Source organism: Rhagoletis zephyria, unplaced genomic scaffold (genome assembly GCF_001687245.7).
Source record: "Rhagoletis zephyria isolate East Lansing unplaced genomic scaffold, Rhagoletis_zephyria_1.1 Rzeph_scaffold_00174, whole genome shotgun sequence".
NCBI classification, from domain to species: Eukaryota; Metazoa; Arthropoda; class Insecta; order Diptera; family Tephritidae; genus Rhagoletis; species Rhagoletis zephyria.
The window spans coordinates 232,595-257,228 of record NW_016157258.1 but is presented as its reverse complement, the minus strand read 5'-3'; the positions used below and the strand labels follow the sequence as shown (position 1 = coordinate 257,228).

At 37.5% G+C, this 24,634-nt stretch overlaps 1 protein-coding gene across 4 annotated transcripts in view; it reads left to right on the top strand.

The window, feature by feature from the left end:
- loco (regulator of G protein signaling family member locomotion defects) overlaps nt 1–24,634 on the top strand; it is a 67,253-nt gene that overhangs the window by 39,219 nt on the left and 3,400 nt on the right. For all 4 annotated transcript variants that reach the window (XM_017607993.1, XM_017607988.1, XM_017608006.1 and 1 more), the window contains one exon: nt 23,633–24,583. In XM_017607993.1, the coding sequence (XP_017463482.1) occupies nt 23,633–24,583 (951 nt within the window). The remainder of the gene's footprint in view (nt 1–23,632; nt 24,584–24,634) is intronic.

The window sequence follows — 24,634 nt, the reverse complement described above, 5'->3', positions numbered from 1 at the left end:
TTTTGCTTCTTTTGTTTGTGGAGAAAGTGTTCACAATTACTACGTTGGTTTTTTTTTTTTGGCTAGAAGTTTAACCCCCAAATTCATAAAAAAAGAAGACTTTAACTGCTTTATAAATCGAAAATTTTTATAAAAATGTCGCTTTATAAGGCTCCTTAAACCTACACTGCCGTAACAAAGTATTGGCACAGCAAATTTTTCATAATTTATGCAACAATTTTCATTCTAATATTTTACCGCTAATTTTATAAAAAGATATGGTTCATTCTACAACAAACAACATAAAAATATAATTCCTAAACTTTCTGCAAAACTCGCGAAAATTTTCATGAAAATGTTCAACTTTTTAATCAGATTTTTTAGAGTATGCAGATTTGTAGCCCAATGAATTGTATTATACAGTATATATATATATATATATATATAATAATAATATATATATATAAAATAATTATATATTGCATCCCAGTATTAAAAAAAAAAAATCCCAATTTTCGACTTTAAATATTTCAACATTTTCATTCGAACCCGGTCACCCTAGCTAAGCACACGCACACAATAATTTCTCAATTAACTTCTACAAAAGTATTTTTCATTTCCACACAACAGCTGTAAGTAATCAAAATCGCATTGCCATCCGGCAAAAGTACAATAGTGGGATTCATGAAACATTGCAAAGTTGTTGCAAATGTCGCATTTGTCGCAAAATTTGCCACCTTGCGACACAGCTGATTACTTTTGTATGGAAACTTTCTTGCGACAAAATTGCGACATTCCCATAGTATTTGGGGTGGCACTCATTGCAAAGTCAAAGTCGCGAAACACATTTTTTTATTGTCTTCAAATACCTCAAGAAAAAGTATATCAATTAAGGCTGCTTCGAAATATAATTGTAAAGACTTATCTTTAAAAAAAAAAAATTACATTTGCGATAGGTCGTTCATACTACTTTTTTCACAACATTGCCATTTCGCCAAAAATGCCACCTTTGCGACGTTTTGTGAATCGCACTAATATGTATTTTATACGAACCCTATAAACAAAGAGATAAACTACTCATACATTCCCACATTCACGTACAAAGAAAATTCCTCTCAATTATCAGCTGAACTTTCATGTGATCTTTGATAAATAATAATAAAATGTTATAAAAAGGAGAATAGAAAGATAAGAACGTATGTCCCTTACATACAAACATACATATTAACGTTGATATAAACAAAACGATCGAGACTCGAATGAGTAAGAGCGAGAGTGTATAGAACTGAAATCAAACTGCAAATGAAAATTTAAGCGAGTAGTAGGCGATCAGTGAGTAATGCATCAGTCAGCTGCTTTTCCATGACATGCCATTGACAGTCGTTCTGCAGCTTGAACAATATTGAAGGGAATAATGGTGGAAAGAATTCTAAATTTCATACTCATTCAGTACTCCATACATTTTGCTTTGCTCTCCACCATGTCTTTTTTAAGAGGGTGGTTCAAAAATGACCTCGTGTGTGTTTTCAAAACAGAAAGGCCGGAATAGTATCTCTCGGGCTACACCGTGCATTTAGCATTGCGATTGGAGTTGCCTTAGAACAATTTGAAAATGACGAATCGAATCACTAAGGATCCTTCTCTCGTAAGCGTAAATAAATTAAAATTGGATGCAGTTCACATGATTGCGAGCTATGCCTAGAAGGACGAAATGTTGTCACCAGACGAACCTCCGAACCGTAGTATATGCATTTTCTCAACGAGCAGGCAAACCATCGCCCACAACGTTTCGCCCGTAGTCCAAGGGCATCAGATTCCATTGAATCTTAAAAGCATCTCTGATATGCCAGGCACTAATACCGATGGTCCGATGCTTTGCCAACAGTACTTCTCGGGTTGCAAAACTGCTATTTGGCACACTACTAAGAATACCTGCAGAGTTCTTTACCTCAAGGGATTCAACAACCAACCGTCAAACAATGAGTTTATTGGAAAATTGTTGCTGATACCTCCAATACATATCAATCATGTCTTTCGCACAGTTGGTTTTGTCCAATCCCCAATGGATCCCGCATATGTAGGTCAATACGAAGGGCGAAACTTTGTACTTCAAATGAATGGGGAAGAGAAGATAATCAAACTAGACGCCTTTCCTGCCGTCCTGGGTAAATTTGTTTCGCTTCCTGCTTCGACAAGAAAGCGTCTTTCGAGCGGGAGTAGCTGTGGCAACTTCACACTGCACATCACCGGTGGTGGATGGCTCTGCATTTTAAATGTCAGATTCCACGATAAAACTTCAGTTACATCTTCCGGCAAATTTACTTTATTCTACGACAATGAAGTTTACTGCACGTAATATCGTTAAGCGATTGCTTAAAACTCCAAAAAGTAAGGAAAGAGCTGACATCGGTTATCCGTTAATTGGGAGCACTGCATTATACTAAATTGTTTTCACTTTGAACTTTTCTTTATTATGATAAGCAAACAGGATACACTCTTTCACTATCTGAACAATCAGTGGTATGGAAGATATACGTTATAGGTCGCCGATCTTGATGATTTTGGCAATGAACCTTTCATGATTGATATATAAATAGAACACAGAATTGCAGGGTTTTAGCTATCTAAATTAAAAAGTTTTAAGGCAAAAGCTCATATCTGACCAATCAGTGGTATGGAAGCTACTTCTATAGGTTATAGTGGTTCGATTTTGTCGGCTCCGACAAACGATTAATGCATTATAAAAAGACACACGTGTGACAAATTTATATCGGATATCTCGAAAACTGCTTTAAGCCGGCGGACCAAACTTATAATAACATTTCATGATCATGAAAGACATAAAAATCGGCGGAGACAAGACCAAACAAAATATTTTATACAAACTTCCACAACGCAGTAAAAATTTTAGGCACTATCCATCCAGCTTAAAGGAATACCCCTAATAACTTCCACGAAAAACTTTGTGTGTACATATGTAGTTTAGATAATTAATTTTATTTATTTTTTTCTTATATGACTAATGATTTCATCAATTTCAATGTGATAATGAAGTTGAGTTAAATAGTACTTGTGAGCGAACAGCTCCCAACTCTCTTGCTCACTTTATGATTTCTACGATCCCAAATGAATCTCAGCAAATTGGAAGTATCTCATCGTTTGCTAAAGTATCTGTTGCCGCTCATTCATAATTTTTTAAAATTTGTTTTACGTCTCCTACTCACGCCCATCCACTCTCAATCTGCAGTGCATTTGTTTGGCTTTTCTGCATTTTCTGTCTTTGTTGCCTTTGTTTATTATTTTATTTACCAATTTATTTAATGGGGGATTTTTTTTTTGAGTGTTCATCTGGCAAATGCAAAAGATTTACTTGCTTACTTCACTCACCACTGGCGTATGCGTGGTGGCGAGTTTACTATGCACATTTTAAAGTCAGTCAGTCAGTCACTCAGTTATTGCCCGCAGTTGTGCTACGTCGTGGTATCTTCGCGCACGCCACCAGCTCCAGCATAGTAGAAATTTGTTTGGCACTTGTGTCAACGTTGGTTGTTAAAAGTGCGGATCGTCGTGGATTGTTGTGCGGCGCAGTGCTACGTCAAGCGGAACGTGGTACATAAAGATAATACAATTTATTTATTTAATACGTGTCCAGCAGCAGCGTTTTATTTTATTTTTCGTATTAATTGTTGGTTGTTTTTCTTCTTACATTTTTTTTTTGTGTTGTTGTGTGTTTTGCTGGTTTGCTGTCTTGTATTTTATCGCTGCAGAAAAAAATGGCTTGGTTTACTTATATCTGTTAAACAAGATAGCTTCTCATAAAAAGCGATTAACGTACAAAATTTGTGAAAAAGATAGAACATAAAAGTTAATACTGTCCGAAAATTCCATTTGGAGGTATGTACGTGCAAAATAGCAAAAAAATTCGCTACAGAAAAAACGAATATTTAATATTTATCTTAACATTCGTGTGCGGATGGATATTGAGAAGCCAAAAAAGCATTTTTATGGCACATCTGGCCATTTACGCAATACGTTGCTTAAATATTTTATATGCTTCGTTTTTTGTTTTTCTTTTCTTAATTTTTTTCTTTTATTTTTTTTTTTAACTTCATTCTGCCTTTCGCGTAATTAGCTTAAATTCATCGCTGTGAAATATAAAAAAATATTACACAAAACTAACCGCCGAAGATAAAACACAAAACCAGTGAAAAGTAAGAAGCTTTACTCATAGTTCACCAAAAATAAATACTTATTCGTGCACTTTTTTGTGCTAAGTTCAAAATATGGCTACGACACGTTTGTGGTTTTGAATAAATTGTAAACAACATTCCCTTTGAACGGTTAATCATGTAATTATATGTAACTAGGTTTAAAAATATTGTTGCATCGGCTTTACTAAGCCATACGTAAATCGACTAGTAAAAGCCTGATTATGGCAACTTAACTTAACTTAACGGAACATAGAACTTAGAGAATCAAAATGAAACAGATTTCGACGTGGCATTAAGTTACGTAAAGTTTCGGCCGTTCAATTATAAGCAACACTCCTTTTAACAGAATGTTTAAGAGAGAGCCGTAAGTTACGTTAAGTTGCCATAATCAGACCATAAGTTTATCAATCATTGTCGTCAAGCTCAACTAACGGCAGGCCCAGAAAAAGTGCTGTTTCGACGGGGTAGGACCATCGGAAGAGGGTTGTTAGCTTAGGGGGTTTGGATATATCGGCGTATAGTCTAAAGCTAAATATTCTACAAAATCCATAACTTAATCTTGTTATGGTAACGCTGGTCTCGCGACGCAGCTATAGCTCTTCCGCTGCAATTGGTGGTTATTCAACTTCTATAACGCGAAGGTCTATGAAGGCGGTATGGATTTATATCGTTTATAGTTTGTCATGGAAACCAGTGGTTTGGTTGCGTATGGCTGCGATCTCGCCGGTGAGTTTTTGGAGATGCTTTCTGCCATGTCTGGGAGGAGACTCTGTTCCAGCAAGTATCGGTTAGAATGATCCTTGCTGTTGCAGCCGAAATTCGATGTTTTAACCAAACAGGTGTGGCATAATGTGGCACCGGTCGGGCCATTCTCTTGTATGTAGGTATGTTTTGCCAACAACGTTTCTTTGTCTTTGCTCCAAGTGTTGCCGGCAAGCTTTTTGAGTATCTTGGTGCGGCTCTCTACTTTCTTGACAATTGTCAATGCGTATGCGGATAATGAGAGCAAGATGTCAAAGGTAACCCCTAAAAATGTGTGCATACGCACCGTCGGAATTGATAGGCCATCGACGTACAAGCCTAATTTCGTCCAAATGGCAACGAAAGTCGCGTTGATCTTCTATGTTTTGAGGTTTTATCTCAGATAATTAGCCGTCCACCTGTTCAGTCCTTGTAGAAGATATAATGCCCCAACGTACTTCAGCAGTGTGGAACGGCAAACGATGTACAACGCCTTAGAATATACTTATACAACCGCAAGTCGTTTCTAGCACAGAGTGAATAAAAGCGGTATAGTCAACTCTGCGATCCACCGATTGGGTTACTGCTATAGATGTGGTGAGAGCATCTCAATACTTTCTCTTAAGCCGTTGAGCTTACACGATGCTGAGGCTCAATCATCTGAGCTTTCCGAAATAACTCTGAGCAACTTTCTGGGACTAGCATTAGCCGTATGTGAGAGTTTGTTCTAGCCACGTGGTATAATGTACATAAATAGTTATGGTATCCTCTTAGGGTGGAATGGTTGCAGAGCATACCTCCTCGTGCAGGCCAATATGGGCCGTTGTGTGTAGTTGCCAATCCCTTTCGACTTTGAAAAGCTCAATCGAAAACAAACCATTTTGTTGACGCTATAAACTTTTCTAGAGTTCTTATTTTTAGCCGAGACATACTGGCAGGGCCTTGAATAAAAGGTTTACCGAGCTAGCTTAACCTTCTTCATTGAGTCTTACTGCAGCATTAACGGTAACCTCTGGAGCAATTATGTATATAGAAGAAGCGGAAGTAAATCGAACATCGCATTTAGGGTTTCTGTTGGCTTAAAACAAAAAGCTCTTCCCACGGAATCGTATGCGCATATGAGTAGCTTGAATTTTGAGTCGGTTAGTACTTTTTTACATTTCAACAATGATATGTACATTTATTAATTATTTCTAACTTGTCCCTTCCTTACATCAATTGTCAGTTGGCATGCATAAATAAACGCCAGTCTGTTCTCACAAGCAGCTAGACGCCAATTCAGTATTGTCATCGACAATCTCGTATATACATACATACGTGTGGACCCTGCAGGAAAATTTATCAAACTATAAGTTAACTGGAAGTTGGTTGGGAAGGAACTAAAGGTCACTATCATCTGTATATTTTCTTTGCGGAAAGCTAATTATAATTATATGGCGTTAGTCGCGAAATAGTCAAGGCTGGTTACCTCACCATTAGATGTCAACTAACTTGTAACTAACTACTTTTAGTTTATTTATTTACTTTATTTAACAATACAAATTTGTTTACATATTCTGCTGCAGGTGCTCCCATATTCGAATTCCACCAGGCATGACTGCAAAATGATAAAATAAAATTTCGATCTTAATTTTATTTGCCCTGAATTCGAAACCGTATTTGTGAAGTGCAGGAAAAAGTGTATTCAAAGTCAAATTTGTATGAGGATATTTAAATAGAAAGTCCCGATTACGTCTGCATGACTCCTGCAATACTTTTCAGCTAATTTAAAGTTAGCTTTTGGTAGTTAACTAAAAGTTTTATATTTTATTGAAATATCGCAAAAAAGCTAACTACAAATAGGTTATTTTTTATTAATTGTTGATTTTTTTCTGCAGGGTATGTACATCTGTACTCTGATCCTCCACAGCCCGCCACTCAGACATTTAGTCATCAATCCTCATAAATGCTCATTTTGCATTTCATCAACGTGCGAAATATTTGAATACACAAAACATAAACGATTCCAAAGCAAACCAAAGAAAGAAACAAATAAAAGAAAATATGTGCAAAATCCACAACTCAAAACTAAATACCTCAATAAAGTTAGCGAAACGGTTATAAATTAGCAGCGTCACACGGTCGCGTTTAGTCAACAAATGAAGGTAGGAGGAGTCGCGAACAAAACACTGGTGAAGCAGCCTTGCGCTTTGCTTTGCCAAGCCTACTTTTTATTTTGCTAAGCCAGGCGTTATTCACATATACGCGTGCGGGAGTGAGCGTCGTCAATTTGGCCGTTGATTTTAAAAAAGTTACAAGCAAATACATGCATAAACATATATGTACATATGTAAATAAGTTTGAAATTCAAGTCGTTCAATGCATTTTAACTTCATCTATGTCTGGTATTCGCCTCACTTTGTAGAAAAAATAGTCACCAATATTTAAAAATAATAAAAGGAATGTCATCAATCTCTTATCGAGTATTATTCCAAGGTACTCTGTTTCTGCTGAAAACGTAATCCTCTCATCTTGCGCCTAGGCCACTCAGTGTTGGGCCCATGAGTGAGTATGGACTAACACTTCCCACTTACAAGGAACGGGACGTCATCCGCTTGTCAAAATGTGGTGTGAGTTCTATTTTCTTAAGTATCTTTTTGGACCAGAGTTACGGCGAGAATGCGTTCCCTGCAGATGATTGGTTTAGTTTGAAGCGCATCAAAAGTTACTCTACAAGCCAAATCAGCCTCAAAAATATGTTTCCATGCGTAGAGATGTTAAAAAAGTGGTTGGAGGAGCTGACGTCAGACAGGGAAGTTCCCTTTTTGGCAAGCTCATCTGCCATGCAATTACCTTGTATGTCTCTATCAGGTGGTACCCATACAATGTGGCTGGTACGTTTATTAGCTAACTTGTTAAGAACTTGCCCGCATTATATCGGCAGTTTTGACAAGATTTCATAACGTTCCTTACATACTTATTTTTATTAATGAATACATCGGTTTTGATACCGATAACTTCGATATCAATATCGGTAATTAAGCTACCGCTAGTAATTTCTTTAACATGTAAATCCAAATTTCAAACTTTGTGCAATATTTAAGATTTTAAGTATGCAAATTTGAAGCCTATTGAATTCTAGTAGAATAAAGTACAAGTTTCAAGTTTTTGAATTTTTCTTGTCGAAGATGTTACGGGTTTCTTCCATATAAAAATTCATTGTGTTTAATCGTGATATGGAAGCAAATTGGACAAAAAAAAAAATTTTTTTTAAATCACGGCAATTTCTAGCGATTTTTTTTTAACTTGCACTTTATTGCTACTACTACTAGAATTTAATGGGCTACAAAACTGCATACTCAGAATCTTTCTAGGAAATCTAATTAAAACGCCAAAATTTGTACAAAAGTTTGTTGAATTATTTTTTTTTTTATTGAAAGTTGGATTTACACGGGTTTTTGGTTAAAGAATGCACTACTTTTTTTTGTAAAAACAAAAAAAAAAACAAAATTAAATAGCAAAAAAAATAATATTTTAAAACTTGTCAAAATTTCGTCCGTCTATAATTTTTTCGACCACTGTATGTATCTATATTTATAAAAAATACGAAAATTTAAGAACAAGGCATCTCTAAAACCTACTAGTTAGTTTCACATTACAGCCCCCTGATTAATAAGTGATTAAGCTTATTTTCTCTCTACTTTCCTGTTAAATTTTACTTTTAAAGCCGCATGATTTAGTTTATAGTATTTCTAGTATAAGCATGCATATTGACACTCGATGTTTCGTTCCCAGAGTCGGACTTAAATTCAAATCTCACTGTCAATTTTTCACCTATCAACAAAAGCTGCCTCGGCATGCAGGAAACGCTCCACCACAGAATATGTACATATATATTAAAAGCATTTCTTCCGCACTAGAAGGCAATTTTAACACCTCCTCATCATCGCTTAATAACTCTCGACAAATATGTGTTCTTCTGTATGCTTATTGTTAAACATTTTTTCTTTGTACAACACTTTGTGGCATTGATTACAACCGCATTACATGCACTTTAAAGTTAATTAAAATTACTATTACCGCATCTGCTGCTTGAAGCTCAAATTACAACATAGTGGTAGTATGTACTTCATCAAGCCATTGTCAGACCGACCGCCTTAGTGCAGGGCCAGCATTTCGGTTAGCAAAGCCACATACACACAAAAAAGGTGTTAAAGCACAACGAAACATAGTTTGACTTCACTTATTTATTTACGTATATATGTACATACTTGCGTGCATACTTCCATACTCCAGCATATTTGCTTACTCACTTGAAACTGCCGGAGCGCATATTTTCCCAGCAATACTGTATTTCCTTATTTCTCAGGCATTTTTTCTTCTTTACTCGATGGTTTATATTTCAATATGCCTACTCTCTCTTTTTCCAATGTTGTTTTGTTTGTTTATTGTTGTCGTTGTTTGCTGTGTTGCATATTGTACGGCTTTTTAATATATTGTATTTTCTATTATTTATTGTTGTCGTTGTCAGTTCTTTTGTCATTGTTTTATGCAAATGCCATTGGCCAGTGTGGCATGTAAGATTTACCTATTTCCTTTTGTTATTAAAAACACACACTCACATATACATTTGCATGCGTTTATTTTCTTATTAAGTCTTCTTTATGGAGTCAGATTACGAATGAGAATTGAAACCTTAAAAACATCAAGTGACCAGAAGTTAAGGGAAGTAGTGGGTGCTTGAGAGATCGCAGTACTGCGGCAAATACCAGTAGCAGCTGTGTGAAAGTCTTTACAGAATTCATGAATGAAAGCAATAGAGCAGCCACACTATAGAAAAAATACCCTTTTTTCAAGCTTGTTGTTGCTGTAGCGGCACAACTAAGCGCCGCCTATTTCGGATCATCCTTCAATCATTGTCGTCAAGCTCAACTAACGGTAGGCCCAGGAACGGGCTGTTTCAATAAGGTCGGACCAAAGGGAGAGGGGTGTTAGCTGAGTAGGATTGGGTTGGCATGTGAGGAGGTGGTTGGTGTCGTGCGGAGTGCTTCCACATGCAAGGCACTCATTGGGGGTATTGGAGTCGAGTCTGGAGAGGTAGCTGTTGAGGCGGCTACAGTATCCAGACCGTAACTTAGCCAGAGTAACGCGGGCCTCTCTTGGCAGTTGAAGCTGCGTTACTGCTACAGGTGGCGATTGGGCTCCGATCACGGCATTCATAAGCCAGAAGTCTCGGTAGGCGATCCGATTCCCTAGGAATTTCGTTGATCGCTCGTCGGTACGTCATCGGGTCCAGTGGTTGGTCTGTGTATGCCTGAACCGCGTACTTGTATACGAATAGGTGCCCCTGACGTGCTTGCGCCGAGCCTCTAGCAAAGGTCTGTTGGGGTGTTCACCTCAGAAGGTGCCTACAGAGCATTTTGTTGTGCTCCCTGTCGGGGAGCACTTGGGCCTCACTATGTAGATGGTGCTCAGGCGACATCGCTGTCCGCAGTGCGGCGTTCTGACAACTCTGTAGCATCGTCCACTGCGTCCAACTAGTCCCCGACGACCAAACTGGAGCTGCATAGTTTAGAATCGGCCGGCTAATTGCCTTGTATGTTGGCAGAACGTTAATTTGTATTTGTCCCAGGTGCTTCCGGCGAGCGACTTGAGGACCTTGTTTCGGCTCTGTACTCTGTTGACAACTGCGGTTGTGTGCGTGGAGAGGCCTGTATGCCTAATTCTAGCCTGACCTCGTTCGTCCAGGTAGTAAAGAGGGTCGCCGTTGATTTCGATGGGGAAAGTGTTAAGCTCCTTGCTGTGAAGAAGCGAGAAAGGCTGGAGAGATAGCCGTTTACTTTTGAGCAGAGGTCATCAATTCCATTCCCAGACGCCAATATCGAGCAGACGTCAGCGTATGAAATCAGGGAAACTCCCTCAGGTGGCTGGGTGAGCTTCGAGATGTAGAAGCTAAACAGTAAAGGGGAGAGAACACCAGCTTTGGGAACCCCTAGTTTTATTCTTCCAGGTTTCGGGGTTTGATCTCTGAAGATTACTGACGACTGTCGACCACTCATATAACTCCCACGACAGCCGGTTCTATGCACCGGAATGGCCTGCTGATTTTGGTAACATATAACCATTAATCCAACTGTATTGAAGCCACAAACTCATCATCTATTTGCCTCTTGTTAACTTCCCTTCTTCAACCAGATATATTAATTCCGCCTATTGTAGCTTCATGCTGAACTGACGCAAGGTCCTGCCGCCCTTCCCTGGCGAGAATGCCTACCGCTTCATTTAACATGCTTCCACTGTATCCTGATACCCAAATGAAGTAAACCCGGTTCCTAGATGTGATTGCTACTTGAAACTGAAGGCAGTCCCACACCAGCTATAGATAGATGGGTAACACTTCAGCCTGAAGAGCAGGGTTAACTTGCCTAATGCTTGTGAAAAGAAGCCTTGTAATAGTGGTCTCGCATCCGTCTGTATGCCAAATGTGACTATGTTTTGCGGGTTTCGGTCGTTCATTGACCCAGTTGGCCCCGGTAGGTACAGGTCCGCAAAGCCAATGCGCAGACTTTCCCCTTGTTCTATAAACCTGGTAGTGGATGCGTTATCCTCCACTTTGCCCGCCTGCGTTGTGGCTTGCTGCCATCACCAGGGTCTCTTAATTGCACCCGTAACAGGTGAAAGAGGAGTAGTTAACCCGAAACTGGGCCAACTTTTTACACGGAGTGATGCGACTTCTTCAAGTGGAAGTGTAGAACTGCGAATACAAATATGAATTTAAATAAGGACTTAGTGAGAGTACATAGAGGTATTTAATGATATTGGTATTGATATCTTTAACTGTAATGATGAAAATAGATATGTTGACAAATTTAACGATACTGTATGTATGTGGCCACATAATTAGGGACAAGTTTTTTTTTACAAGAATATAGCTTATACCACAATGAAAACCAACGAAGTCTAACCATGTACAAGCTTTATAAAAGATCTAAATTTAAAAAAAAGAAGAAATTATTAGTATTTCTAGAAAAAATTCTGGTAAGAATTCGCGTTATAAAACTTCGTACACGAATTTCTTCGAAAAATTATGATTAAAAAGGTGGGAAATTTTGATGAACGAATTTTCGATACTTTTACACATAACATTTTTTTTTTATATTTATCGAATATATTTTTGGTATATATTGATATGTTTATTAATAACCGTTAATCAGAGTGACAGGAATGACTATGTGGGCAAATATTTATTGAATGTTTTTCGAGATATTTATCGACATATTTATGATTTGATCACCGTTAACAAACAAATTTATAAAGGTGCACATTATAATTTCACTATTGTCATTATAATTATCAATATGATGTTTATCGATATATTTTTTTATATACATATGTTTATCGATAGATTTTTTCTATATTTTATTAATCAGACAGGTTATGCAATTCACTTCTGAGTGAATTTCAACCAAAGTCACTTTGAATTCAAATTGAAATGGGTTGAAATTCACTCGTAAGTGAAAAGCAGTATCTGCCAAAATTTACATATGTACATACAGACATATGTACATATATGTATCGAAAGTTATTTCTAAAGCGGTATTGACAACTTTCAGTAAATATAATGAAAATTCTGCCGATAACTAACCATATATAAATTTTATGTTTTAAAATATCGCAACAAATATCGATTTGCTTAGAAGCAGTTTGTTTGTCATTTATTTAATCGTCTTGACACTATAACTAAGCTCTATTTAAACTCTGATCACCAGAATTCCTACTGCCGTCAGATTTATGGTTAAGCCTGATCCGAAATGTGAATTACAGTCATATGTTATCATACGCTTGCATACCCCCACGCATGAATATACATATTTGTATGTATGTGCTTGTGTATGTATGTATGTAAGAAAAAGTTCACATAAATTCTTAATCAAATCTAAACCACATACTGCATATATAATTTGTATAATATAGCAATTATTGATAATTCCGCAAAACAAAAAATATCGAATGTGGGACACAATAACGCCAACAGCAGCGATCAGTATTCTTACTCGCTTCATTTCCTGCAACGAATCGACAATTTTATGTTGAAATCAAGCGCGCCGAGTTTTATAAATTTTGCTCTTGTATTTCACAGTTCACTTTGCAGCTTTTTCCGCCGACAATTACACTAACTTTGTGTATGATTACTGATGTCATTAAAATTTTTATTCTATCAAATTGCGAGTAACAAAAAGATACCTACTCACAAAAAATTATCTCATGAATAGTAACTAAAATCAGATGTACATTGATTTGAAAATTAACTTGAGTGAAAACAATTTCCTAGCAAATACAGATGTATCAATCAGAAACGTTTAAAGTCCATTGTCCACTCAGGCATATCCGGCGGCGTGCTAGAGTAGGCATCAGCAGATGATTGGGCCAGGGAGGCGCACGCAGCAGCAGCAGCAAAAAACGCGACATTATTCTGCAATCACGACGCACAGTTAGTTGTCGGCGATTTACAATTTCGCTAATAGTCAGTTGAGTTAGCAACTGTTCATAGCGGTCGGTGGTCATACGCGTAACTGTGCCGGTCATATGGCGGTCCGTGGTTGTACCAGTATTATATGTAGGCATATGTATGTACATACACACATAGGTATCTATGGGGAACTGTATAGCAACAACGAAATGACCACTAGCGGTATTATTCTTGATTGGTTTATATAGGGCGGACGTACACGCACACATTAGCAGTCACTGTGCATATATACATACATACATTTGTGCTGAGCTGCCTGCATACATACATACATATGTTTGTACGCATGCAATTATGCAGGGATTCTGTGCAAATCCATGCGTGTTGTATGTAGGGCGAACGACCAGCCAGCATTAAGTATATTAGATCGGTGTAGCGGCGGTTAGGGTTTGCGTCTCCTTTCGCATAAATTCCAATTGCGTTGATGTTGTGATCATTTATTTTGAAATTCGTTCCAACAAGGGTTGTCAACATGCTTTCAATACAAAAATGAAAATTTAGACAGTTATGTACATTACATATTTAGGTATAACACTGCGGAACAAAATTCAACTTTTAAAAAGCCTACAGTGCTCAGGTTTGATAGCTGTTGGCCATATGAGCAATGACTGAATTTTCTCAATTTTCCTAGATCAATCGTGTTCTCGAGAAAAAAAAAATTTATGATCCAAAAATCTGAGTAGGTATATCGGTAAAAATTTTATGTTTCGGGTTCCCCTGGGCTTGCTCGGGCTAGAACCCATTAGACTTAGGATTTGACAGGTTGGTTGGTTTACAAACTTTCTGGCAAAATGAATTCCCGAAATCGAAAAGCGAGTGAAAAGTTTTTTTACTACACCTTTGGTATATTATATATTTTTTTTGCTGCTCCCACTCAAAAATTCGAAGCGGCAGCTCTCTTGAGACTACTGCGGAATGTTAGATAATGTAAAGTTCTGAACACATTGAAAACGACGAGCTACGGACCACAGCTTCCAATTTGTCATCTTCATTATCTAAACGCTTTGTCGATGGCGACATGATTTCTTTGAACGCGGCAGCGACATCATGAATTTGTATGAGTTTGACATAAAAGTAGAGGAAGAACCTTATCTGTCGTCAGAAAAATAGAAATAGATCTAATCTGGCCACAACCACAGCCGTCGCGTAGCCCGGTCGTCGCCAAAATAATGATCTACATAAGAGTACGTGTTAAAATAATTTGACAGCTGTGGTTTGTAGCTCGTCGTTTTCATTGTGTTCGGGCTATAAAGGAGACTTTTTATCGAAGCTAAGATTCCTTAAGTAAGCTACAATTCCACGGATTGGGTCCAATTTTTATATAATACCATAAGATCTTTAGCAGCTTTACCAAATTAAAAACCCCAACTAATTCTTATACCAAATATCAAAACATAGTTAGTCTATTCGAAGATACTGAAGATAAATCTCTTCCGTGTATGTTGAAGACTTTCTATGAGTTCATGTAGATATTTTCTTTGCTAAGACCGCTTAAAGTGTTAGGAGCTCAAAATAGAAGTAAATAATTATACAACGCACCCTGGGGCAGGATACCCTCATAGCTGCCATCAAATAAATCAAAGCTGTTAGACCTTCTAAAATGGACCTAATGTTTTCCTAGACATACATATTTGCTATTAAAAACTAAATGATAAAGAAATGTATTCTTATTATTAAAAAAAACGTCGGAAATACTTTGTATGTAAGAACATGCACAACTCCTTAAAAAAATGCCAAAAATCATGGGTAAGTCCTGGCTACTTCGAACATGCACTTCATCATTAACATAGAAAGTGCTAAAAAAACTGCGTACCCAAAATAAAATCTTTCTAAGGAATCTAATTAAAATGTTTGAAATTTTTACAAAAGTTTGTACAATTTTCTGAAGTCACAAATTTTGCAATAATTAGAACAAAATTATTAAAAGAAAATTTGTTAATTTTCAGTAAAATAAATATTTAGAATTTTTGGATTCTGCCTTAAAAATGAACAGATGAAAACTCGGTGTGTTCGATTGTAAAAATCCGGCTAAAAATATTAAAAAAAAAAAAACGGTTTTGAAAAACACCGAGTCAATCACTTATAACCAAACTCACTTCAGATTTGCCCGCCATCACTTTAGGAATACGCCTAGCGTTTTTAATTTAAAAAAATTAATTTCTTTATTTCAAAGCATTTTTGTTGTCGGTTTCTGCAAGCTTCTGGCAAATTGCTGATTTCCGACACTCCAACCACTTGCCGGTTGTGTGTGTCTACATACATACATATGTAGCTAAGCACAAACCCAGTAAAAAATATGATCGTGCAAAGATTAATCTTAGACAGGGACCGAAAATAACCGTTAAATACCCAGTTTTTTAATATTAGATTAGTGCAACATCGTTAAATTTGGTTTTTATGAGATCCTAACCGAGTGAATAAAGGGAATATAATTTTGAGCTTCTTTTGACCTCAGAAACGAGAACAAAGGGAGTAGTCTTCGTATATCCCTTGGCGCGTTTATTACTCCAAAACGTATCAATAAGCGAGGAGTCAACACAATTTTTGGAAAACCTAAAAAAAAATTCATTCATTGCTCGCTTATTGCTCCAAATGGATGTGCAAGCCATTATTACTTCGGCTCGATTTTGGAAAAAATTTTTTACTGGGAACAGACAGACATACACTCGTACATTCATATATGTATTTGCATTTTTGTTCGTCATTCGTCGTTGCACGCTCATGGCTGACTTTGTGGCATTGTTTGGCAATTGTAGCATTATTGCTTCAAAAGCATTTACAGCATAACCGGCATTGCATTGTTAGCAACAAAAATTCAACAACTACATACATACATATGTATGTACTAATATATGTATAAAGTTGATGACAACAATTTGTGCGTTTTCAATGTGAAAAACAATTGTTGCAAATACCGTAGTCGTTCTGTTTGTTGTTATTGTTGTCGTTTTGCGCTTTTTCAGTTTATTTTCGCCGCTCCTTCATCGACTTGCTGTCGCCTGCCGCATTTTCACACACGCGCGCATAACTATGGCTGCTGCCGCCCCCTCCCCCCCTCAACTTGCTTTTTGTCGATTTATTCTCCAACCTGCGACAAAATTTTTTTACTGTTGCTAGCTTTTGTTTCTATGTGACATGCGCTTAATATTTATTTTCGTTTCGAGTATTTTCAATTAAGCTCGACTCTCATACATTTTTCCTGTACTCAAACTGCCACTTCTGTGTAGTATTTCTCGTTCTTAGCTATGCTGCGCGGCGTATATGTACGTTGTCTTCTACCTTCACCAACCACGCACCCCACCTCTCATAGACAGCAGCGATGTTCAGTCTCCACGCTTGTATGTATGTCTGTGCGTACAAACAATCACCATCATCATCACCGCCATGTTGTTGGGTTATCGCAGTTAGCAATAATTGTGACTCTTTTCTACGAGTATGTTTGTATGTATGCATGCATGCAGTCACATCAATGCAAATACATGCACACACACACACACACACACAAATGTAGTATTTTCAGATATTTTAGCGCATAAATATTGTATGACCCCAATTGTGTTCACTTTCCTTCGGTGCGCACTTGACGCTCAACTCATTGCGCTCGGCTTACATAGTCAGTCAGCCGTTCAGTCATGCCAAACAAACAGATGTACTAAATGTATGTACTTATTCATGTACCATATTTATATGCATGTGTGTATGTTGATATGTTTGCATGCGGGCAGACAGACAGACAAACAATCGGGTCCAATGCACAGTGGTTCAAAATTGGCATTTTGTGTTCATTTTTCACTCAATTTTATTATTATTTTTTTAATGAAAGCAAATAAAATTTTTAATAGACCAGTTGAGCCTGATTTTTAAATTTTTGTTTGTTTGTATTAATTTTTTAATGCAAGGTGCCGAAAAAGTAGCAATTTTGAAGAAACCCCATTCTCCATTAGTTGAAAACAATTATAAGGTTCTCTCAAAATGAAAAAAAAACATATTTGAAATGTTATTTAAAAATTTGCATCAAAATTATTAATTTAATTTTTTTTGTTTTTATAAACATTTTCGGTAGGACCTCTTTGCCACTTGCAACTTGCACTTTACTTAACTAAAATTTAATAATCTATAAAACTGCATACCCAGCATTTTTCTAGAAACTCAAATTTTTTTGTTCAAATTTTATTTTGTGAAATTTTTTTCGTTTTGGGGGCATCCTATAATTGTTTTCAACTGGTCTTTTGCAAACTTGATTAGCTTTCATTAAAAAAAAAGAATTAATCAAATTAAATGAAAAATGAAGGCTCCAGTGCATTGTGAACACTAAATTCCAGTGTTGAACCACTGTGCAATGCAACTGTGAGCTCGAATATCTTCGTACGTCAGTCAGTCTACGAGTCTAGTCTGTCGCTTGCCGCAAGCGTGAGCGTCGTAGACGAGTGTCGTCTTAAGTGCTCTAAAGCTGTGGATTTCAGTGAGTTTGACCCGTTTTGTATAGCTTTCCCATCCACTTTGTCTTCAAATATTCAAAAGATATGTAAATATGAACAATATGGAAGATGTAGTACAAACACTTAAAAATCGTTTATTTACCCATTAATTGACTTGATGAGGGCAGACCGCTCAGTTCAGGCGTAGAATTCCAATGGCTTTTACACTGACTGGCTGTGGTCTGCAATGGGCAGTGGGCAGGGATGGCGAATGCAATTGCCAATGTCATTTTCGACTGCAGAGAGACAGACAGAGATGGCATCTTTGTACCAGGAAGTTGACGGAAATTCGTTAATCAATATTCTTGAACTCAAGGTCAAACACATTCAAAACTTTGAATGGGAGCGGAAATTGTTGTGATTTACATACAAACATATTATTACATACATACATAAGTTTAAGAAGATAGTAAAATTTATTTAAGAAATTCACGTACAAAAAATATCCCGCGTTAAAGCTTTGTATAGATTTTGTATGGCACGTAGAGAGTAAAGCTCTCTTCAATTGTGTCTGATTTAGGGCAGCGACGACCAAAGGGAGCTTTTACTTTGCGCGTATCCATGAAAAATTCATACTAAGCTTATCTCGCAGGATGTATTTATTTAGATTGTTGTTGATTTAAACCAGCGGCGACTAGAAAGAACTAGAAAAGCTTTTTAAAGCTTTCTCTAGATTTAATATGGGCGCATATAGAGTAAAAGAAGAAGAAACTTTTCATGGAAATTATCTACCTGTTGTAGTGGTCTAATCTTCAAAGCCTTGGGAACACACTTCATAAAAGGGCGCGCCTATATAAAATTTACAGAAAGCTCTAAAAAGCTTTTTCCGCGGCTCATATTTTGCTGCGACTGATTTAAATGATAAGGCTCTTCTGAATATAAAAACATTATTAAGTTATATTTCGAGTTTAATATCGCCATATTTATCGACATCGATATATTTGTCATTGTAGATATTTCACCAAAATGATTATCGACGCAGATATATACGATTACATTAATATGTATTTATCGATAAACTCCTTGGTATCGAAATCGATATATTTTGGATATGTTTCTCTATTTTTAAATTTAATAATCTACACATGTATATATTTGTCGATAATTTTCGCGCTGCGCTGTAATCGATATCGCCACCGCTATGGTTATCGATATCAATTTTACTCGTCGTCGTTGTTGTTTACCGATTTGTAAGAATACTTTTAAAAAATATAAATATTTATCGGAAATCTTATCCCTTTGATCGCTTCCTGAAGAATATATTTGAAAATCTTGTGTTAAAATGTTAGCGATCGGTTGAGCCGTTTTTAAGAAATCGTGCTTACCGACTTTGAAGACAACATTTTGAGAAAAACGCGTTAAAGTTTCCCAACTTTACTTTCCAATACTCCCAACCCGTCCCAACTAATATGGGTGTATCTATATATATATTTGCAAATACTTACATATGTATGTAAGCGACATTTTTTTTCAAAATTTTATCTTTAATGGAGAAATGTTCCACAGCATCTAGATGCATTTTTACATTAAAAAAATAAAAATAAAATTAAAAAAAAATGTCGCTTACATCCGCTTAACTTTCTGTTCAATTATGCGGTAATTTTTAGGTCTTTCTTTATATTACACAAACAACGTCTCCCTTCCGTCTGCAGCCCCGTGAAATTTTTTCAACGTACCAGTTGTTCTTTCGAACTCGTTAAAATCCAAAATCTTCTTCGCTGGCAATGAGTTTAACAAGCAGGAGATCCGAAGCAGACGTATTTTGTTGTCTACTGGTTTAATCTCGGCTGATCACTAAGTATACGTATGTACATACAGACTTACAAAATTTCCGAAAATGTTAGAAATTTGATTCACCTCATTTCTAGTCACTTTTTTCGTAATTATTTTCAATTATCTTTACACGCGATACTCGTTACAACATGAAATGAAAATTAGAAATACAACTAAAATACCATCAATCTTCATAGCCAAAGAGGAAGGAAATTTCCAGCAGCGTCACTACTAGCATAATTTTAGATAAACTCATTCGGCAGAAGAATGCAGTGCAGCCGCGCCGTCATTGCTGCGAGCACACAAGCACTTGTTGCACACTACATGTTGCATGCAACGTACACGATGGCGACGGCCTAGGCTCTGCGCGCATGCGGCGGCTACACGCTTTCATCGCTGTTGTGCTTTATTATTATTACTTTTTTTTTTTTTGTTTCAATCATTTTTTCCAATAAGTACTTTGGCATCATTTTATTTCCACTTCTACTTTGATTGCATCGATATTGTTGTTGGAAATGTGTTGGCTTGTTTTTATTTTTATTGCTTTCTTGTGTGTTTTTACACACGCAACAGATGCTTCGATTACGAAAACCATTTGCGCTTTCGATCGATGAGTCTTTGAGGATGGTGACAAATGGGTCACACCGCTGTCTACTTGTCGACACTTAAAATGCTTTGTACAATAGAAAAAGTGTAAGTGCTTTTTTTTTTGTTCATATTCATGCAAACACTTGATGCATACAGCTTTTTTTCTTATTTCGCCTTTTGGAAAAAAAAACAGAAAGGTGCATACGCGCCATACTTCAGTACTACCCTCTAGGAAAGTGCACTACTAGGACAGTAAATAACTATATCTCGTTCTAGTTAATTAAACGAATAGTTAACGCTTTACTTTTCTAGGAGAAATGTAGTTTGGAGTAAACTTTTCTGAAATAAAACTGTTCTGTTCTGGTAATTATCAATGTTTTAATCGATATCTTTCTCAGTGTCGGCGAATTATTTATAGATTTCGTTATTCATAAAAATATTGTTTTTTTTTCTATTTCCGCATATTGCCATTCTTAAGGATATTTTAATCGCCAAAAATATGTATATGTACGTGTGTATGTACATTAGAGTGGTCAAATTTTTGTACGGGGGAAAAAAATTTCATATTTGCATTATCTATACCAACTTTCAATTTTCTACTGTAATCAATACAGGATGCTCAATGACCTTAAAATGCGTTACTGGATCGCTGCGAAACTGGCAAAAATATTGGTGATTTTTATAAAAAGCTACTGTTGCCATGACAACTGAAGCTGGTGATATTTTTTTAGATAATTTAAATTCGGAATGTCCTTAGGCTGCTTAACTATTTGTTTGATTAATATATGTGGGTCACACTACTTCTAGTTTAGTTTTTGAGTCTGAAAATTGTTGACCTGCGTTATCGATATCGTTACCAACATATTAATCGGTATACGTTTGTCGATGTCAATACCTTGGACGTATTTGTCGACATCGTTATCGATAAAAGAATATTGTTTTTGTCTGTATTGGTATCGGTATATTTTTCTGTCTTATTATCGATATATTTTTATATTTATCGATACATTCATAGTAATAAAACCCGATATTTATCAATATTATTATCGAGATGTACCCTCATATATTGCCTTTAAAATTTTATTTATCGTTATCATAATCGATATACGTTTGTATGTATGAATCAATATTGATAGATATCGTCACTAGACACGAATAAAGGCGCGAGCTCAAAAGTTAATTAACATATCGTCACTACACACGAATAAAGGCGCGCTAGTGTTTTGACGGCGAAAAAAGACGCATAAAAAAACTTCAGCGTCAAAGACTCTTAACATACTTCGCCGAAGTTGTTCATAAGCATCTTTTTTCGCAAAATTTTTTTACGCGCTTTTTTTCGCCGTCAAAACACTAGCGCGCCTTTATTCGTGTGTAGTGACGATATGTTAATTAACGATATCTTACTGATATATTAATCGATATACACACATATATCTTTGTCAATATCGTCGACTTATTTATCGATACTACCATCGAATAAATTAATTTTTTGAGTTGCCTCCGATACATTTTTTATTAAGCTGAGATATTAGTAGACTTTTCTGTTGCAGACTTGGTTATTTTTATTCAGTCGAATAATTACCTAATAATGGCAACGTCAATTGAATACTTTCAGTGTTGGAATCACAGTAACATTGCATTAGATAGCTCACCTGTCTATTGTTTATTTTATATGACATCGGTAAGTTTAAACATCATCCTTTCTTATTAGTTCGTCACCAGTACTGAGTGTACAGTACATTTTTATCCTAGTCGAGCTTGTAACTCCTGTCCTGTTATGCTTGTATGCTCTTAGTCGAGTCATAAAGTTCGTTGAACCAAACACTTATGTTTAAGCGTTTTGAGTTTTTCCTGCAGTGTGTGTGTGTGTTTCTACGCAATTTGCTCTCACTTGTAAATATTTTAGTATAATTTTCTGTTATTACCACATGTTTTGCTTGCCATTGTATTCTACAGTTGCGCGCTAGTGTTTTGCCACAGTTACAGCTGTAGACGTCATTGAATCACGTCTGCTCACAAAGTTCAAGAGTTTATGTTATTGCGGTTTCTTAGTCGACAGTGGTGCAATACCGCCAAACCGGAGAATATCGAGGTTTTCTCAAAGTCGGTAGGGTTCCGAAGCTTAGTCTTCTCTTCCCACTATTATTAAATTTTTATATATCGAAACATCCCTAACCCCTCCCCCTCCATCTCAGTGCATTTCCTTGATCTTATACGCCACTGATCGTTAAATTTTGGCGGCGGACAATGACATTGATGACTTATGTTTCAAATTGAGTTCTTAACACTTTTCCCTGCAAAACCAACCACGACCTGTTTTATGGCATGGACGAAAGAAGTCAAACTGAATTTAGGCATACGGGTCGACGATACTACAATACCAACCGCGAATAACCAAAAACTGGTCGCGGTTAACTTTGACAGCTTGCTATTTTCCGTTATCGTAAGCGTCAGTAAAGTCCTTGCTAACAGCACTTGAGGCAAAGAGATTGGTCCGCCGGTTATAAAATAATGCTGCGTCTGTGTGATCACTGGCCACTTGTAGGTCGAAGTAAACGAAGTTGCAGACCTGTCGCACGGTCTGAGCATCACTTACATACCGAGGCCGAAATGAACTCACAGTTCCTATCGAGATGTTACCGCAGTAGCCACACCTGCAGGCACTTGCTCAAAGTCGCTGCTTTATCGCTCGTTAGAAGCCATTTAATGTATATCAAGGGCCAGGTTCGGCCCTACGCACGTTATCCGCTAAGTTTGACGGACTATAGGCAAGCTTTGGATGGCATTTATCGATAGTCAATTAACCGCTTCGTCAAATCTCGCGCCATGAATGACGTCATCGGAGACCAACACCTTTTGCCGACGAAGAGTTTGAACTGACTCTTACGACTCGCGCGTTTATTGTCACAGCTTGGTTCTGGATATTGTAGCTGGTTGAGCTGCTTCTTATCCAAAATCAACGTCGACATGCCCAATTTAACACCCCTTTCCCTATGGCTTATCTCGTCGGAGAAGCCCACATGCTGGGCTTATCGTTAAAAGATTTTGGCGACAACACTTGGTGGATTCACTGATCTAGGTAGAGCTTGGTAAGCTGCTCCAATAGCAACAAGTCTACGTTATTACTAATGACTTTCGCCATAGATTAGTCAAACATGTATTGCTTACAAACGTCTTTTTGGAAATATCTTTACATCCAACGCATCTTTCTCTCAGCTTGTGAAAATTGTTGTGGGACATATGAACCAGGAGAACCTCTTGTTAGCACTATATTTGTCTTTGTGCCTATTTGTTTTTAAATCAATTACCAAAATATTAATAGCTGTGATTTTTTTCTTTCGCTTTCTTTGCAGAATCCCAATCTCCCCGCCAATGCCTCACCTTTCCGCCGGGCTTGGGGTCAGTCGTCCTTTCGCACGCCACGCACCGATAAGCACGCCCACCACCAGCAGCAACAGCTGCAATTGCAACAACAATCCGGCCCGCATCAGCATCTCAGTCCATTAGTGCGTCGCGCCTCATCGATGACTGCCTCCGACAATGATGTCTACATCAAGTCCATGCATCACGGCGGCTACCATGATGAGCTCAAACAAGCGCGTAGCCAACATCAGTTGGCTACAGCAGCGGCCGCTTTGGTGGCTGCGAGAAATGCCGATTATTCGGCGGGATCTATGGCAGCACCACAATTGGCGACGACAAACGCCACGTGTAGTAACAATAACAACAATGGAGACAGCAATGGCATTGGACAGCTGAAATTGTCACAGCTCAAGACCACACTTGCGCCTCCGCCCACAGATAATGGTGGCGTTGGCGGCGTGGCCGGCTGGGGTACAGCCTTTGAACGGTTGCTGGACGATCCCGCAGGCATGCACACTTTCGCCGAATTTCTGAAGAAGGAATTCTCTGCAGAGAATATCTACTTTTGGACCGCTTGCGAGCGCTTTCGTGCGCTGGAGAGCGCCGCTGAGCGTGCAACGCAAGCGCAGGCAATTTTCTCGAAACATCTGGCTAATGGCGCTTTGGAGCCAGTAAACGTCGACTCGCACGCGCGTAGTTTGACACAAGAGAAATTGCAGAGCGCAGAGCCGGATATTTTTGCGCCGGCACAGAAGCAAATTTTCAATTTAATGAAATTCGACAGCTATCAGCGTTTCATACGTTCCGACATGTATAAGAGTTGCCTAGAGGCGGAGGAGAAGCGCCAGCCATTGCCGTACAAGGCGGACGATTTAGATGAATTGCTAAGAACGCCGGTGCATCAGCAGATAGTCGCTGCAATAGGCAGCGCTGCGTCGAAGGTTAGTAAGCAAACTTTAATTTCGCAAAACACTGGAGTTGTCAAGTGCCAA